The following is a 17,239-nucleotide window of genomic DNA, read 5'->3' on the forward strand; positions in this document are numbered from 1 at the left end:
CAGAGAGAAAGTGGAGAGTAACAAAGAAAAAAGCAGAAAGGGGAGAGTAACAGAGAGAAATCTGAGAGAAAGGGGTGAGTAATTGAGAGAAATCAGAAATGGGAGAGTAACAGAGAGAAATGGGAGAGTAACAGAGAGAAATTAGAAAGGGGAGAGTAACGGAGAAATCAGAAAGTGGAGAGTAACAGAGAAATCAGAGAGAAACAAAGTAACTGAGAGAAATCAGAAAGGGGAGAATAGTGGAGAGAAATCAAAAAAGGGAGAGTAACAGAGAGAGATCAGAGGGAAGGGGGGGGGGGGAATGAGAGAAAGAGGTGAGAAACAGGAGAGCAACAGAGGGATAGCAGAGAGAAAATGGACAGTAACAGAGGGATAGCAGAAAAACAGAATAATAACAATGAAATAAAGGAGAGTTGCAGAAATAGCAGTGAGGGGAGTAACTGAGACAAGCAGAGAATGTTTAGTTTAGTTTAGTTTAGAGATACAGCACTGAAACAGGCCCTTCGGCCCACCGAGTCTGTGCCGACCATCAGCCACCCATTTTATACTAATCCTACACTAATCCCATATTCCTACCACATCCCCACCCTATATTCCCCTACCACCTACCTATACTAGGGGCAATTTATAATGGCCAATTAACCTATCAACCTGCAAGTCTTTGTTCTCCCTTCCCCCATTCCCACCTCTCCCCATATTCTCACCTCTCTCTCCATTCCCCCTCCCCTATTCTCCCCACTCTCCCCCATTCCCCCTCCCTCTCTCCCCTATTCCTCCATCCCTCCCCTCCCCCATTCCCCTCCCTCCTGCATTCCCCCCTCCCCCTCTCTCCCCCATTCCCTCCCTCCCCACCTATCCTGTGGGGCCTACAGAAAAGCTCTTGTCCGCTTTCTGAATTCCATTTCCGTTGAGGGTCTGGGGTCTGAACGGCGGGTGGGCTTGAATAACAGGCAGAAGAGAGTAGCAAAGAATAACTGTAAGTGTGAGAATAACAGAAGAACAGTCAATCACACATCAATTGATAGAACTTGTAAAGGTACTATGAGACTCTTGGAGAGAGTGAGTGATGGGGAGCAGAGCATGAAATGTGGCCAAACAATGGGTTAGAGAAGGGGGAGGGAGAGAAACTTAAGGGTATGCTACATGATAGGAGAATCAATTCACTCACTGTGTTACTTGGGAGTGAAAGGAAGACTAATGTGGCTGAGGAGGGGAAGATTGGGACAGAGATACTGATCTGCATCTGGGATAGGCAAAGGGGGAATCTTGCAAAACAGTGTGGAGAGTGCAGCAGTCTGGGCTATAATAAGGATTTGGCTTGAATTAAATATTTTCCAGCATGTTTGAGAAGTGGTGCAAATGAGCAATTGTGCCAAGAATGTTGAGCTAATGTTTAGACTCAATGAGCGTGACATTCTAGAGCTAGTCTATGAGGCAAAGGGGTTGGAATACAAGAGTAGGGAAGTCTTGCTGCAATTCAACAGGGTTTTGGTGGAGTACTATGCACAGTTTTGGTCTCTGTACCTAAGGAAGGATATACTTGCCCTAGAGGTGATGCAACAAAGATACACTAGATTGATTGCTGGGATGAGAGATCCTATGATGAGAGCTTGAGTAGAAGAATGAGAGGTGATATCAATGAGCCATAAGCCTCTGAGAAGGCTTGACAGGGCAGATGCTGAAAGGCTGTCCCCCCTGGCTGGAGAGTCTAAAATGCAGGGGTATAGTCTCAGGATAAGCAGTTGGCCATTTGGGACTGAGATGAGGAGAAATCTTTTTCACTCAGAGAGTTGGGAATCTTTGGAATTCTCTATCCCAGAGAGCTGTGGATGTTGTCATTGACATGGATAGATTTTTAGACTCGAAGGGAATAAAAGAATATAGAGATGGGAAGGGAATGTGGAGTTGAGGTTGAAGATCAGCCATGATCCTATTGACTCGAGAGGCCCACGGCCTACTCTTGCTCCTATTTCTAATGTTCTTAAGCATTTTCCAGCTTGTCTTTGTTCATATTTATAGTGGAGCAAAAAATTCTCAAACTATTGAAAGTTCTCTTGGTAGTAATTTATTGAGCAATTCAGTCATTTCTACCATTGTATGTCAAGCTATCTTGTTCTCTTTCTTCTTGTCTCAGTATCTTCAGATTTAAACAGGTCAGTGAGCCTCTAATTAATATTATTACACTGGTTAGCTGTCTTGCTATCTGACAACAGGGACCAAAATCAACAGGCACTTTGGAGGTTTGAATTTTTTTTCCATATCTCGTGCCAAAATTTAAGAATATTTAGTCTGGTCAGCATTTTTTTGAGAGTGGACTTTGTCAGTGATTGGAAGCTGTTCCATCAGTTTTTGGGAATTATCAAACTTGGCATGTAGGCTCACCAAGGAGCACTATCTGGAGGACACGGAGAAACCTGTTTTGATGTCTCACATCTGACCCAGTGCTTGACACCAGAGTTAAAAAAACATTCCGTTCTTTGCCACACACATCCATCCCCTGAAATAGCGTCAAAAGTCAGCAAAATAACTCATGCAGCTGGCTGCACTTCTGAAGCTGGTCTAATGACCATCAGGCCACATTCTTGTTACACATATGACTGTCCCAGATGAGCCGTCATGTCAAAACTTTGGAGTTTTGCTTTTTCTAAGTCCTGCAGTTCAACCTCCACCACCCGGTCCCCTTCCCTCCCGCGAATGCCCCCTCAAAAGCCCTCTCCACTTTTGAGCCAGCGAGCGACCAAGGACCATCTGATCTTAAATAAAAAGAGGAAGTCCTGGAAATACTCCACAAGTCTGGCAGCATCTATGGAGAGAGAAACAGAGTTAATGCTTCAGGTCAATGACCTTTCATCAGCCGCTGAGTATTTCCAGCACTTTCTGTTTTTTGTTCAAATTTCCAGCATCTGCAATATTTTGCTTTCTATTAGACCACATGGTTGCATTAGATGGGTAGCATTTAGATGAGGTCCAGGAGTTAAAATACCATGGGACACAAGACTTAGGCCAGCAGGTGGGTCTCACACTTGTCCTGTCCTCACTACCCTCACCCAAAGCCCACTTAGAGTTGAAATCGACCCTACAGTGCTAGGAAGAATAAGGGATCTCAGGTTGTTGGTCTCACACATTCATGTAAACTGTTCAAGGAATTGGGGGCTGTTACTCTGAAAGTTTCTTGTTCATATATTTGTCAACTTGCTGGATTGTTCCCATGGACTGGGGAGAGAGACGCAGGTGATGCCAACATTTAAAAAGACAGTAAATCAAAACTAGGAAATTGCAGGCCCTTTGGCTTTACTTCATAGACAAGTTGTTAGAAATTGCAATTACTTATGCTCTGTATGACCACATTTGACAGAGGAGGGGCTATTAGAGATTCCCAACATGGTTTCTGGAGAAGAAGGTCATGCCTCAACCTACTTGATTGACTATTTTTGATGAAGTCAGTGGATGCGAGTAACCCAGTTGCCATTGCACCTTTACTTTAAGAAAACCTTCGAACAGATGCGACACAATAGGCTGCTTAATAAGGTGGAGTCCTCTGGGATCAGTGGGTAGATTTTTTGGTTTGAATAAGGATCTAGTTTCATTCTTGTAGACAGAAGTTTGTTACTAATAGTAGTCATAGAGTCATTGAGAGATACAGCACTGAAACAGGCCCTTCGGTCCAACGAGTCTGTGCCGACCAACAACCACCCATTTATACTAATCCTACATTAATCCCATATTCCCCACCATTCTCCTACCACCTACCTACACTAGGGGCAATTTACAATGGCCAATTTACCTATCAACCTGCAAGTCTTTGGCTGTGGGAGGAAACCAGAGCACCCGACGGAAACCCACGCAGTCACAGGGAGAACTTGCAAACTCGGCACAGGCAGTACCCAGAAGCGATCCTGGGTCACTGGAGCTGTGAGGCTGCGGTGCTAACCACTGCATGGTGCTGTTCAATGACAGCTTACTAATGGAATCGCCCATTGCTGTTAGGGCTGTTGCTCTTCACCTTCTTTATCAATGATCTGGATGAAGGTGTCATGCAAACTGTCCACAAGTTCACGGATGATACGAAGATATGGATACGGCAAAGGCTATGGGACCCAAAAATATCCCGGCTGTAGTACATAAGATTTGTGCTTCAGAACTAGTCGTGCCTTTAGTCAAGCTGTTCCAATGCAACTACAACAATGGCATCTACCCGCCAACGTGAAAAATTGCCCAGATATGTTCTGTCTACAAAACGCAGGACAAATCCAATCTGGCCAATTACCAGTCCAACAGTCTACTCTCAATCATCAGCAAAGTGATGGAAGGTGGCATTGACAGTGCTAACACGCAGCACTTACTCACCAATAACCTCCAGACTGATGCTCAGTTTGGTTTCTGCTGGGATCACTAGGCCCCATGCCGCATTACAGCCTTGATTCAAACATGGATGAAAGAGCTGCATTCCAGAGGTGAGATGAGAGTGACTGCCCTTAACATCAAGGCCATTTGGCTGAGTGTGGGTACCAAGGTGCCCCAGCAAAATTGAAGTCAAATGGGAATCAGGGCAGGGGGTGGGAAACTCTCCATTGGTTGGAGTTATACCTAACACAAAGGAAGATGGTTATGGTTGTTGGAGGCCAATCATCTCAGCCCCAGGACATTGCTGCAGGAGTTCCTTAGAGTAGTGCCCGAGGCCCAAACATCTTCAGCTACTTCATCAATGATGAAGAGAGTTTCTAACCATCTCCATTTGACATTCAACAGCATTACCATCATTGAATCCCCTACTATCAATATCCTGGGGGGGAGTCATCATTGACTAGAAACTTAACTGGACAAGCCACATAAATACTGTGGCTATAAGAGCAGATCAGAGGCAGGGAATTCTGTGGCCAGTAACTCACCTTCTGACTCCCAAAACCTTTCTATCATCTACAAGGCACAAGTCAGGAGTGTGTTGGAATACTCTCCACTTGCCTGGATGGGTGCAGCTGCAACAACACTCAAGAAACTCGACACCATCCAGGACAAAGCAGCTCACTTGATCAGCAGCCCATCCACCACCTTCAACATTCACTCCCTCCCTCACTGGTGTAATGTAGAAGATGTACAGCAGCAACATGCCAAGGTTCCTTCAACAGCACCTCCTAAATCCAGAAACTCTGCCACTTAGAAGTAAAAGGTCAGCACATGCATGGGAACACCACCACCTCCATGTTCCCCTCCAAGTTACACAACATCCTGACTTGGAAATATATCACCATTCCTTCATCATGGTTCAGTCAAGATCCTAGAACTCTCGACCTAGCAGCACTGTGGGAGTACCTGCATCACACGGACTGCAACGGTTCAAAAATACAGCTAACCATCTCCTTCTCAAGTGCAATTAGGGATGGGCAATAAATGCTGGCCTTGCCAGTGACTCCTACATCCTGTGAGTAAATTTTTTTTTAAATGTGGACAACATGACCTCAAATGGGAAAAATAGATTGCAGACAAATCTAGATGTGATGGGGAATTTAGCAGATGTCACTTAATTTAGCTAAATGTAGTATTACATATGTGGGGAGAGGCAATACCTAGCATGTGTACACCATGCAGGGTTACATAGAATTATATAGCATTTACAGCACAGAAACAGGGTATTCAGCCTAATCAGCATCTATGCCAGTCTTTATGTATCACACATGCATCCTCCCCCTCTATTTACTTTATCTCACCCTATCGACATACCTTCCTCTTCTTTTCTCCCTCATGTACTTATCTGGCTTCCCCTTAAATACATATCTGCTAATTGCCTCGACTACCCCTTGTGGTAACAAATTTGACATTCTAGGTTTTGCTTGAATTTCCTATTGGATTTATTAGTGACTATCTTATATCAGTGGCCCTTAGTTTTGGGTTCCGTCACAAGTGGAAACATTTTACTCTGTGTTTACCGTCTGAAAGACTTTCACAATTTTAAATGACCAACTATTAGAACACCTCTCAGCCTTCTCTTTGCTGGGAAGCTTGTTTGTTCATGGCTGTTAAACAGATGAAACGAGTTTTTATGGAATGCAAATCTCTGAAGGTCCATGACAAATCTGTGAGACTATTGCAAAAACAATTAAAAATATTTGGATGTATTGCCAGAGTGATTAAATACAAAACAAAAATTACTGCACTGTCATGGGAGAAGGCCTTGATTACAGATAATCTCAGATATTGCATTGAGTTTTGATCCCATCACATGTGGGTGATTGATAGGGTCTGAAAATAGTTCAGAGGAAGGTGACGAGATTGTTACCTAGCTTAAGGGCCCTCAGTTACCAGGACAGTCTTGGGGAACTGAGGTTCTAGAAAAGCATAGGTTTTGAGGAAATGTAATGTCTTTAAAGCAATGAAAAGATTGGATTGGGTCCATGTGGGTAGGTTATTCAAGTTGGACTGGTTAGGCAGGAGCAAAAGACTTGAGGAGGAGGAGATACTTGAGCATAGGTTAGATGTTAGCAGGTGATTCTTTTCTCAGAGAGTAGTTGACTTCTGGAAGACATTGCCAGCATGTGGAGTCGGTGTAGACCTGTTGCAAACAGACATTCAGATGGGAGCTGCACAAGTTCCTGAGACCGGTCTACATAACTATTTATAGAAGTAGGTGGGTGCTGGGGCCTGTCGCCCTCAGTTACTGTGGTCTCCTGGATCTTCATTGAGCGCCTTCAGGAGTTGGTGTGTCATTTCCCAAAATTGGCCTCTTTCCTTTCTCTGTCTTTTTTGCCTGTCCCAGGAGATTGTGTGGCTGCTTGTTGGGGGTGTGCAGTGTGAGTGATGTTGTGTAAACTTTACACCCTGAAACGAGAGGACAGGCCTGATGGGCCAGCTGTTCTTTACTTGTTCTCTATATATCTGTATGCTTGTCCAAATAATTTGTTGTCCATGAAGTGCTTTGGCATCCTGAGATTGCTATATAAATGAAAATTCTTTCTTTCTTGTTTCTGCACCCAGGTATCAAGGTGACAGAATGATTCTCCTGCCTACTGCTTTGCCCATTTAGTTTCACTTCTAATGGAGATGTTTATTATTTTAGGTTGAACTGATAGACTTCAAAGGGGAGGATTTAACGGACTGTGAAGATGGAGGCATCATCCGTAGGATTAAAAAGAAAGGGCATGGTTATTCCACCCCTAATGAAGGGGCTACTGTTGAAGGTATGGCCTAAATCAGCAGGTTGATCGGTAACCTGCAAGGAAGGAAGTCATAAGGCTGCAATATATCTTTCCCTCCTCTCTGTTAGTAGGCAGTGTATAGACATTTCAAGGTCAGAAAGGTTAACAAACTTGTGGGAAAAGCTGATTGCTGTTGTAAATGTGCTCGCAAAGCCTAATTCTCCCAGTCTTATTCATTGCTCCCAACAGTAAGGTGCTGAAGGATAAATAATGTTTGCAGAGAAGGAAAAAAAATGAAAGCTAAATATTGCAGATGCTGGAAATCTGAAATAAAAACAGAAATCGGATCCCCTGATGCCAATGTGAAGGCATGTGCACTCGCCTCACGCTGCGTCTGCCAGCACATGCGCAGTTTTCCCTGTCAATTGGGTATATATTAGTGTCTTGAGGAGTTCAGGTTTACCTCAGTGTTTTTAGTATATGTATCTCAAGCAGTAATCAGATGCCAAATTTGATCAATTATAAGGGATGAATCACTTACAGTCGCACAAATCGTACAGAATATTCCATTAAATAGCGGGATATGGATTCCTTACCAGCCCACATAAGAAATATTTATGACAGGAAATTGAGGAGAAAAAATAATATGTGATGTATATTGTTGATTATGCATTTATGAGGATTAAGAATAGAATGTAATGATACGGTGGAAAGTATATTAATCAGTATTAAGCATAGGATGTTATGGCAGAGTGGAATATAGATAAATGAGGATTAAACATAGTAAATGTAATAGGAATGGGAAAAGAGAGTAAGGATGGAATTTTATGGGCCTGCTTGAGCAGCTTTTTTGGCGTGTGGGGTAATTTACTCAGGCGTGAGTTGTTTTTTTGGATTTCCGATGGAGGAATTTTTTTTCTGAAATTAAGTCAGCGGCGTGTTTGTGGCAGTCCGGGGATCCCCCCCACATGGTGGTGGATTGCAGCTTTGCATTCATTTCCATACCATGAATACTCATTGCCCTACTGTCAGGCAACCCTCGCCACCCTCCCCACCTGCCAAAACTGAGGCACACATGATTTCGCCACATGAACATTGAAACATAAAATTGCAAGCCCCTGGCTGGAAGGATATTTGCATAGTACCAGACGGTGTTGAAATAAAGGAACTAGTCCCCCCCCCCCCCCCAATACACAGAAGAGACCTGGTCAAACCAGTTGGTCACGTGACCACCTGCTGGCCAACTAGGGGAGTTTAAAACTGGAAAAACTGAATTTGAACTCAGTACGCCGTGTGCTCCTGGAACTGAAGCAAGAATTACCACCTCTCCTGTCTGCCCTCATCTCGCTCTCACCAGCTTTGAAAACCATTGAAGACACGTAACCTCAAAGAGAGAAAAGTCTCCTACATGAACAAAGTTTAAGAAGAATATTAGGCCCCAATGAAAGCCAGACCATATCTGCAATCAAGGACTACAGCGAGCTCGACAAACAGTAACTAGATATTGCCTCAAACCCCTCGCTATTATATTTTCCTCTTCTCTTTTCTATCCCTATTTGCATATGTGTATCATGTGTGCATACTAGCGTGGGCTAGTCATATATCCATGGACTGTATTAGAGTTTCAATAAGTTTAATACATTTTACTTTTCTTCTTTAAACCAAAGAAAGCCTGTTTGTGCTCAATACTTTGCCTTATAATTGGAAAGCTGTGAACAAGGATTCACAAAGGGGGAGCTCAAAACACAGTGTGTTTAAAATTAAACCCTGTTACAATAAGACCAGGTGAAGATAGTAACAGACCCCTAGACACCTTTCGCACATGATCGTAACAGAAATTGGGTGCCAGTGTCTGGAATTGTCCCCACAGGTGAATGAGTGAAATTGGAAGCTGGAAGCCAAATTGTTCCCCATAAAAAAGAGCAAGAAATCAATACAGGCTTTCCTGTGGCTGTGTGGGATTGAATACTAACATGTCTGCAACTGAAGCTAGCAACCCTCCAAGCCAGGTGAAGTAACTTGGGATAAGTTAAAAGCACTGTCTGTGGGGGAGTTGAGAAAAATGACTGAGCAGTGTGGGATCACTGTATGTGGCAAGGTTAGGAAGTCTGAACTCCTAAGGCTAGTGGCCAACCATTTTTCCCTTGAATACGAAGAAGCAGAAGCAGTGTTAGAAGCAGTATCCGACAGGGTATTGTTAGCAAAGATACAACTGGAAGAGAGGAAACTTGAATTTGAGGATAGGGAAAGAGAGAGAGAGAGAGAGGCAGGAGAAGGAGAAAGAGAAGGCCTTCCAAAAGGAGCATGAAGAAAATGAAAGGCAGGAGAGAGAGAGAGAGAAAGAGAGAAAGAATATTCCGGAGAGAATCCGAAGAGAGAGAGTTGAAGCGGCTTGAGTTAGCTAGGGGGCGACAGAGTAACCTAGTGAAAGCATGGCCAATATGGAGGAGCACAATTCAGGGCTGGGTACAAGATTGCGAAAACTCGCTCAATTAATTCCAAAATTCAGTGAAGAAGATGTGGAAGCATTTTTCGTATTTTTTGAGAAACTGGCAAGGCAGCTAAAATGGCCAACTGAGATCTTGTCTCTTTTATTGCAAAGCAAACTAACTGGAAAAGCCCATGAGGTTTATTCCTTGTTGCCAGATTAGAGTTCATCAATTTATGAACTGACCAAAAATACTGTCCCTGGGGAATATGAATTAATATCCAAAGCCTATCGCCAAAAGTTTACAACCCTCAAAAAACAAGCCAATCAAACTTATCTGGAATTTGAAAGAAGTGAGCAGCTGGCTTTTGACCAGAAACTGAGGACGCTAAAAATATAGCTCAGCTGTGAGACTCTCAGAGAAGTAATTCTGTTAGAGGAATTTAAAAACTCTCTCCCATTCTCAATAAAAACCCATGTAGAGGAGCAGTGAGTTCAGGGAGCCCAGCAAGTGGCCATTCTGGCCGATGTGTTTGCTTTAATTTATAAGTCGGTTTCCCGGGGAGAACCTTTCCTAATCACCCCCACAAATCCGAAAAGGACAAAGGGTGGGAAGGTGATATTCGCCCAGGCAGTCCCAGAAGAGAAAGGAAAGCAGGAGACACGGGGGGCCCTCCTCCAATCAAAAAGGAAGGTGCTGTGAGTTAGAGTGAGTCCCGGAGACCTGTGTGCTTGAAGTTCAGTGAGCCGACCCAGTATTGCAAGAGTTAGCACGGGCTGCCTAGTCTGAAAGTGAAATAGAGGGAGTCCCTGACTGCTACTATTTAAAGAATGATGTACTGATGAGGAAATGGAGTTCTGCTCACAGACTTGAGAGCAAGGAGTGGACAGTAGTTCACCAGTTAGGGTGCCGCAGAGGTACTGGGGAGAAATATTAAAAAGGGCTCACGAGACTACAGTAGATGTACCTGTCAATATATCAAAGACCAACGCCTGCGTAAGACAGCAGTTTGACAGGCCAAAACTCCACAAAGATGTGGTAGAGTACTGCAGATTTTGCCACATGTGCAGGTTGAGGGGAAACCCCAACCTACAGTGAAATCTGCACCCCTAAGTCCTGTACTGGTGTTAGGAGGACCCTCCAGCAGAGGGCTGGTGAACGAAAAGGGAACCCGCGCCCCCCCCCCCCCCAGAATAAAAGGGGACAGGCAGGCATACGGCTGGCAAAAGTTTAGAAAGAGAATGGGAAAACGTGACTAAAAGGTCAGATTCAAGGAAGTTTGGGAACAGTCCTGGATGAAAACCCCTGCAGTCTGGTCAACCAATCCCGTAAAACGTGACAAGTTAGACCCCACATTCCCCTATGTAAATGCAGACTCACGAAGCACCCCACCAGAGTTGCTAACAGCATTTACGGGAACCTGCAGAGACAAAGAGAGACCTCTAGGAGGAAAAGAAACCATGAAGGTGATGCCTCACCTAGTTGCAGCGCCGCAGGAGAATGCAGTTAAGTCTGCACAAATACCTGCAGGCAGGAGTGTCCCAGAGGACAAAGGAAGAGTAACAAAGAATCCTCCCCCACAGTCAGAGAAAAAGGGAACCACCCATCCCCTGAAGTAAAGATTCTTTGCATGACTCAGAGTTCAGGACTGACCAGCCCCTACTAACTCTCAAGACAAAAAAAGATAAAATTAAAGCAGCCCTGGCACCCAGAACAGACCAGCTTTAATAAGCTTTAAGATTGGTGAATGAATGGAAAGGACTGAGAGAAGTGCATGGTTTTATTTCTGTATCTTATATTTCTCTCAAACTCTATAATGAAATGTGGCGTTTTTCTTCAAATCGCACTTCATTCCCCTGGGTGTGGAGGTGTCAGGCAAACCCCACCTGCCAAGACTGAGGCACACATGATTTTGCCACATGAACATTGAAACTTAAAATTGCAAGCCCCTGGCTGGAAGGACATTTGTATAGTACCTGACGGTGTTGAAACAAAGGAAGCAGTCCCCGCCCCAAAACACAGAAGAGACCTGGTCAAACCAGTTGGTCACGTGACCACCTGCTGGTCAACTAGGGGAGTTTAAAACTGGAAAAACTGTATTTGAACTCAGTACGCCGTGTGCTCCTGGAACTGAAGCAAGAATTACCTCCTCTCCTGTCTGCCCTCATCTCGCTCTCACCAGCTTCGAAAACCATTGAAGACACGTAAACTCAAAGAGAGAAAAGTCTCCTATGTGAACAAGGTTTAAGAAGAATATTAGGCCCCAACGAAACGCCAGACCATATCTCCAATCAAGGACTACAGCGAGCTTGAGAAACAGTAACAAGATATTGCCTCAAACCCCTCACTACTATATCTTCCTCTTCCCTTTTCTGTCCCTATTTGCATGTGTGTATTGCGTGTGCACGCTAGTGTGGGCACGTCATATATCCATAGGCGTGAACTTTATTAGAGTTTAAGTAAGTTTAATAAGTTTCACTTTTCTTCTTTAAACCAACAAAAGCCTGTTTGTTCTCATTTCTTTGCCTTATAATTGGAAAGCTGTGAACAAGAGTTCACAAAGGGGGAGCTCAAAACAGTGTGTTTAAAATTAAACCCGGTTACAATAAGACCAGGTGAAGATAGTAACAGACCCCTAGACGCCTTTCTCACCTGGTTATAACACTACACTTTGTTCAAATTAAGTCCTACCTGCCAGATGAAGTTAGCTGCAAACGGTATTCCTGTGCCATCCAGTTCACATTTGTTTAAACATGGCGTACACCAGTTGGCTTTGTGCAGTTGTGTCTGAGGTCAGTGGTTTATGTTCTAGAACTCATCAGCACCGGAATGCCAACATTGGAATGGATGTTTGGTTCCGTGGTTCGGCACCGGCAAGGGTGATTCTTCTCAGGGGATGGCGGGGAAGGCATTGTGGGGTGTATGTGGAGGAACAGGGACGGGTAATCGGGGAGGACAGGGTGGAGTGATCGGATACATGGAGGAGCAGGGGAGGAAGAAAGGGAGCATCCAGTGTGTGTAATGGTTATTACTGCTGCTGAAGCTGGACATGGGGGTGCTGCTGGGGTGGTGGGTGGATTTGAGTTTTACAGTCAACAGATGGTCATGAGGGGCCTAAAGGGAGGGTGAGTGCTGTCAACATCGGGGACCTGTGGGGTAAATTCAAGATACTGGCTGGCAGAGTGAACGGTCACAGTCAATGGGGGTAATTGGATTATGTGGGTGGGGGGGAAGGTTGAGACTTCGGGCTGAGTATTCTATGGCATCGACTCGACAATAACATTAAGGTGGATTTGAGGATGATCAAGGGTCAGAGTTGACATGTCGATGGTAACGGGAGTAGGACAGAGGGGAGGGTAGGCATATTGGGTGGGTCAAAGGTGGTGGGTGCAGGCTGGAAGGTTACAGGAAGAGGTTGGATGGTGAGGAGACTCGCCTTAAATTGTATACACACCATTTTCCCGAATGATAATGCAAATTTTGCAGCCACTCAAGGATTGTAAGTTAAATGGAAGAAGACAGATGATGCTGGGATTTCCTCCTGGCAGCAATTTTAAGGCACATAAAGGTGAACTCCTCATTGCATCGATGGTTCAGCTGACTGACAACAGAAGGCTGAATGGGAACGCTTTCCTTATTTCATTATTTGAAAAGCTGCAGCGACATGCATCTCATACATCCAATTTGTCTAATACCATGGGAAGAAAAGCAGAGGGAGCAACTAAAGAGGGCTCTTTTCCCTCAACACATGATGTCTGAGTGCCAGCACTGGGCAGAAGAAGAAGATGAGGACGCTCCAAATGATAACGTCCAGGAATGGCCTTATTGAAGACGGGCACTGGCACATCATGGCATCCTCAGGACAAGGGCAAATTACCTACAAATGTCAGCGAGGCAATGCCAGCAACGTCTAAGAATGTCACGTGAAATGGTCACAGAAATTCCTAGGATCCTGCGGCATGACCTGCAACTGCTTGGTTTGGTGGGAATCCCTCAAAGTTACTGCTGCACTCAATTCTTTTGCTATCGGGGCCTTCCAGGGATCAACAGGCGATATATGTGGCATATCACAGTCTGCGACCCATAGGTACATCAAAGAGGTGACCAATGCCCTTGTTCAATGTGCCAATGATTTCATCTACTTACCTGCAGACGAGGACAGCCAGGCAGCAAGGTCTGCAGCCTTCGGCACCATTGCTGGGTTCCCTAGAGTGCAAGGGGTGATCGACTGTGCTCATGTGGCCATTAGAGCTCCCTGGGACCAGCCTGCTACATTTTTGAATCGCAAAGGCTTCCACTCTTTGAACATACAACTGGTTTGTGACCACAGGAGAAGAATCCTGCAGGTTTGCACACATTTTCCAGGGAGCTGTCACTACTCATATATTTTGAGGAACTCACAGCTGCCAGGAGTTTTCGGGGCACCAGCCGAAGTGGATGGATGGATCCTGGGTGACAATGGTTACCCACTTTGTACCTGGTTGATAACACCAGTACATCATCCCCAAAGCACTGCTGAAGAGTGGTACAATGCTGCTCATGCATCCACCAGAGTCATCATTGAACACATCATTGTCATGCTGAAAATATGCTTCTGCTGCCTTGACCAGTCTGGAGGGGCTCTTCAGTATGCACCACAGAAGGTGCCTTGCAATTAGACACGGCAACATTCTGCAGATGGAGGAACAGGAGAAACACCAGTCCTCCTCAGATGAGGATGACTATGAAGGGGGTGAGGAGGAGGACAACCATGACAACAATGCCATTCCAGATATAAGGGCCATGAAGAGACATGCAAGTGACATCAGGAAAAAACTCATATTTGCACATTTCAGTCAACATTAAGCCATTTCATAAAGGAACATTGGTAGGAGAATAAAAAACATTCTCCAAATATGTTCACATATGCTTGAGGTCTTATTCATTGTTGTAATCAAAGACAAGGGTTCTTCTGACAACAGCACATGAACCTGTAGTGGAGATGTGTCTCCCGGCCTGTATGATATCAACTTAATTAAAAGCAACCTGCGTCTCCATTGGAAATATTGTCCTGCATCAAGGCATTAACCTGCACACATAGGAAGCTACAACGTTGCAGCACTTTGATGTGACCGGCAGATCAAATCTTCTCAGGGCTATGATGGAACCGAAAACACACCAACGCAAGGAAAGTAAGGGTGTGACCGCAGAACCACAAATGTAAGGTATGTTGGTCGTGGAAAAAGTGAAAAATCATCAAACGACAAATAGCCATCGGTGAAGACTGAAGACTGAAATAACAATGATAAATAGTCACTGGACGCTTTCTGAAATGCTTTGCAAGCATCAGTGCATTCCTGCCATAGGCCTCCAATAAACATTTTCCTTTTCAACTGCAACAAAGCAAATGATTTATGAAAGTGTATCAAATATCAAAGTAAATAAAGATGTATTTAAACTTCTGCTGTATGTGCACAATATATACATCACCCGTGCTATCTTCCTGTTAAAAACTGTTTCTTTTTACATTTTCTATCATTACTTCTAGGTGCTACCCCGACATTAGCAGCTGAGGTGGAGACAGTCTGCTCAGTGCACTGCCCTGTTGCTGTGATGGACCATGGGGGGTGTCCTCTGGAAGAATGTGGTCTTGATTGCTCCATCCTATTGGGGGTCTGCAGCAATGGTGCTTGAGTATCCCCAGTGTGCTCGCCTGCTGGAGGGAGGTGTCAATGTCAGTGGGGAAGTGAACGAGATGACGCTTCCTGAGAGGAAGGCCCCGGGACAGCTGGCACGTGCTTCTCCTGCATCCGGGTGCATGATGGCACCTGCCTGTCTCCCTGAAGGGAAGACGCACCAATAGGAATTCCCAGGTTCCTCATCCCCCTCTTGCTTAGACTGTGCTGCATGAAGCCCATGGTCATAGTGATGAAGTGCAGGTCAGAGCAGATATGGCTCAAGTGCTCAAGCAGACTCGCCACAGATCTCGCCAAATCCCTGACTGAGGACACCATACGCTTACATGCCTGGGACACGGCAGACGTCATGGACTGCTTGGACTCCTCCATGGCACGTGTAAAGTGATGCAAGACCTTAGGCATCTCCTACATATTTTCCACATGGCTTTGCTGCACATCCAGCAGACTTCTCGTAGCAATAAACAGAGGATCATCATGAACGTGGGGCTGAGCAGGGGCCTGGTCACCAGCAGTCCTCTGATTGTCAGGGGGCCCAGCTGGCGCACGCTCCCTCAGCCGCTGCATGTGTCTGTGTCGTGTGCACCAGATTGTGACCCAGATTCTAATTTTAACCCCCCATGCACCGTGTGGATGTATCTGCACTGGTGGAGGTGGAAGAAGAGGCAGGTGACGCTGCACCCTCTGGGGCACTGGCTCCTTCCTCCTCCCCAGAGGATTCTTGGGCCATGTGGCATTCTGCAACTCAAGTGCGGGCACCTGCAGTGGAGACACAAACAGAGGCACTTTAAGCATGTGCTTCATGTAAGTTCACATAATTTCCTTTGGTTTGCACAAATGGCAGCAAGATGAAGATGACACTTTATCCTTACACCTTGAGGATCCTGCCTCACCATCAGCAATTGCTCTGCTGCCCTCCTCTCTCACTATTTCTGACACCTCCTCCTCAGCTGGTGTCAGCACCCTGATGTCTGGGATACCTCCATCTGTCTTTGACTGCTCGTGCTGGTTGCTGCTCCAGACTGACTTTCGCAAGCAAACAATCGACAACTTTGTGCACAATCAGTAAGTGTATGGCATCAAGGCTGCTCAAGCATTCCACTGCATGCCTTGTCTGCCCTCTGTCTTAAAGGCACGGAGCCAGGGATAAAAACAATGGAATAGTTTCGCCAAAACCACTTACCCTTGCCGATTTGAGCAAGTCCTTGATATGTTTGCGACACTGAACCCAGGTTCGCCACGTCACCCCACGGCTCGAGACCTCCTCGGCTACCTCCATCCAGGCCGCCTTGGTCAGGCGGGAGGGTCTTCGCACTCCCGCTGCAGAGAAGAGGACCTCTTGCCTTTCCCTGATGGCCTGGAGGAGAACCTGCAGGGAGGCATCACTGAACCATGGGGCGGGACACTGCATGCTGGCTGCCATTTTCTTTGCTCTTGCTGCAGTGAAAAAAAAATGTTGGTGAGTTAGTGTTGGGTTTGAAAAATTAAGGTGGGAAAGAGCAGTTACAAAGAAGCTAGTGATTTAATTTTTGTAACTCTGAAGACACATAACATGAAGGCTCTACTCCTTGAAGTAAGAAACACAGAATGATTTATGGCAGTGGCACGCATGGTGCTTGACCGAGTAACGGCAGGTTTCACCAACGAAAGGCCGTCCCAGCCGCTTGATCACAAGTTTCTCCGGTGCCCTTCGCCGCACCGTTCTTTTACATATAGGATTGCGTGGGATACAGAAAAAATAGCAGAAGCTATGCCGACTTCCAGTCCTGCTATCAGGAACACTGCGGGACTCATAAAATCCTGGCCTAAGCATAGTATGTAGTATATATTAAGGTATGCGGGCTATATCATTAATATAGGCACTGTAACTGCGTATGGGCGGGTGTAATGAGAAACTTTTTATGGTGACTGATGCAACATAAATGAGATGCGTGGAGTTCAGTTGATTGACTGTTGATTAAACCTCAAACAGGTTTAATAACAGCTAACAAGTATACACAGTGCA

The 17,239-nt window shown here is 45.2% G+C and overlaps 1 protein-coding gene across 2 annotated transcripts in view; it reads left to right on the top strand.

Annotated features, from left to right (window-relative positions):
- LOC137383798 (peptidyl-prolyl cis-trans isomerase FKBP5-like) overlaps positions 1–17,239 on the top strand; it is a 287,442-nt gene that overhangs the window by 234,148 nt on the left and 36,055 nt on the right. For both annotated transcript variants that reach the window (XM_068057011.1, XM_068057012.1), the window contains exon 4: positions 7,052–7,172. In XM_068057011.1, coding sequence (XP_067913112.1) covers positions 7,052–7,172 — 121 coding nt within the window. The remainder of the gene's footprint in view (positions 1–7,051; positions 7,173–17,239) is intronic.

The sequence above is a fragment of the Heterodontus francisci genome, chromosome 25 (assembly GCF_036365525.1).
Source record: "Heterodontus francisci isolate sHetFra1 chromosome 25, sHetFra1.hap1, whole genome shotgun sequence".
NCBI lineage: Eukaryota > Metazoa > Chordata > Chondrichthyes > Heterodontiformes > Heterodontidae > Heterodontus > Heterodontus francisci.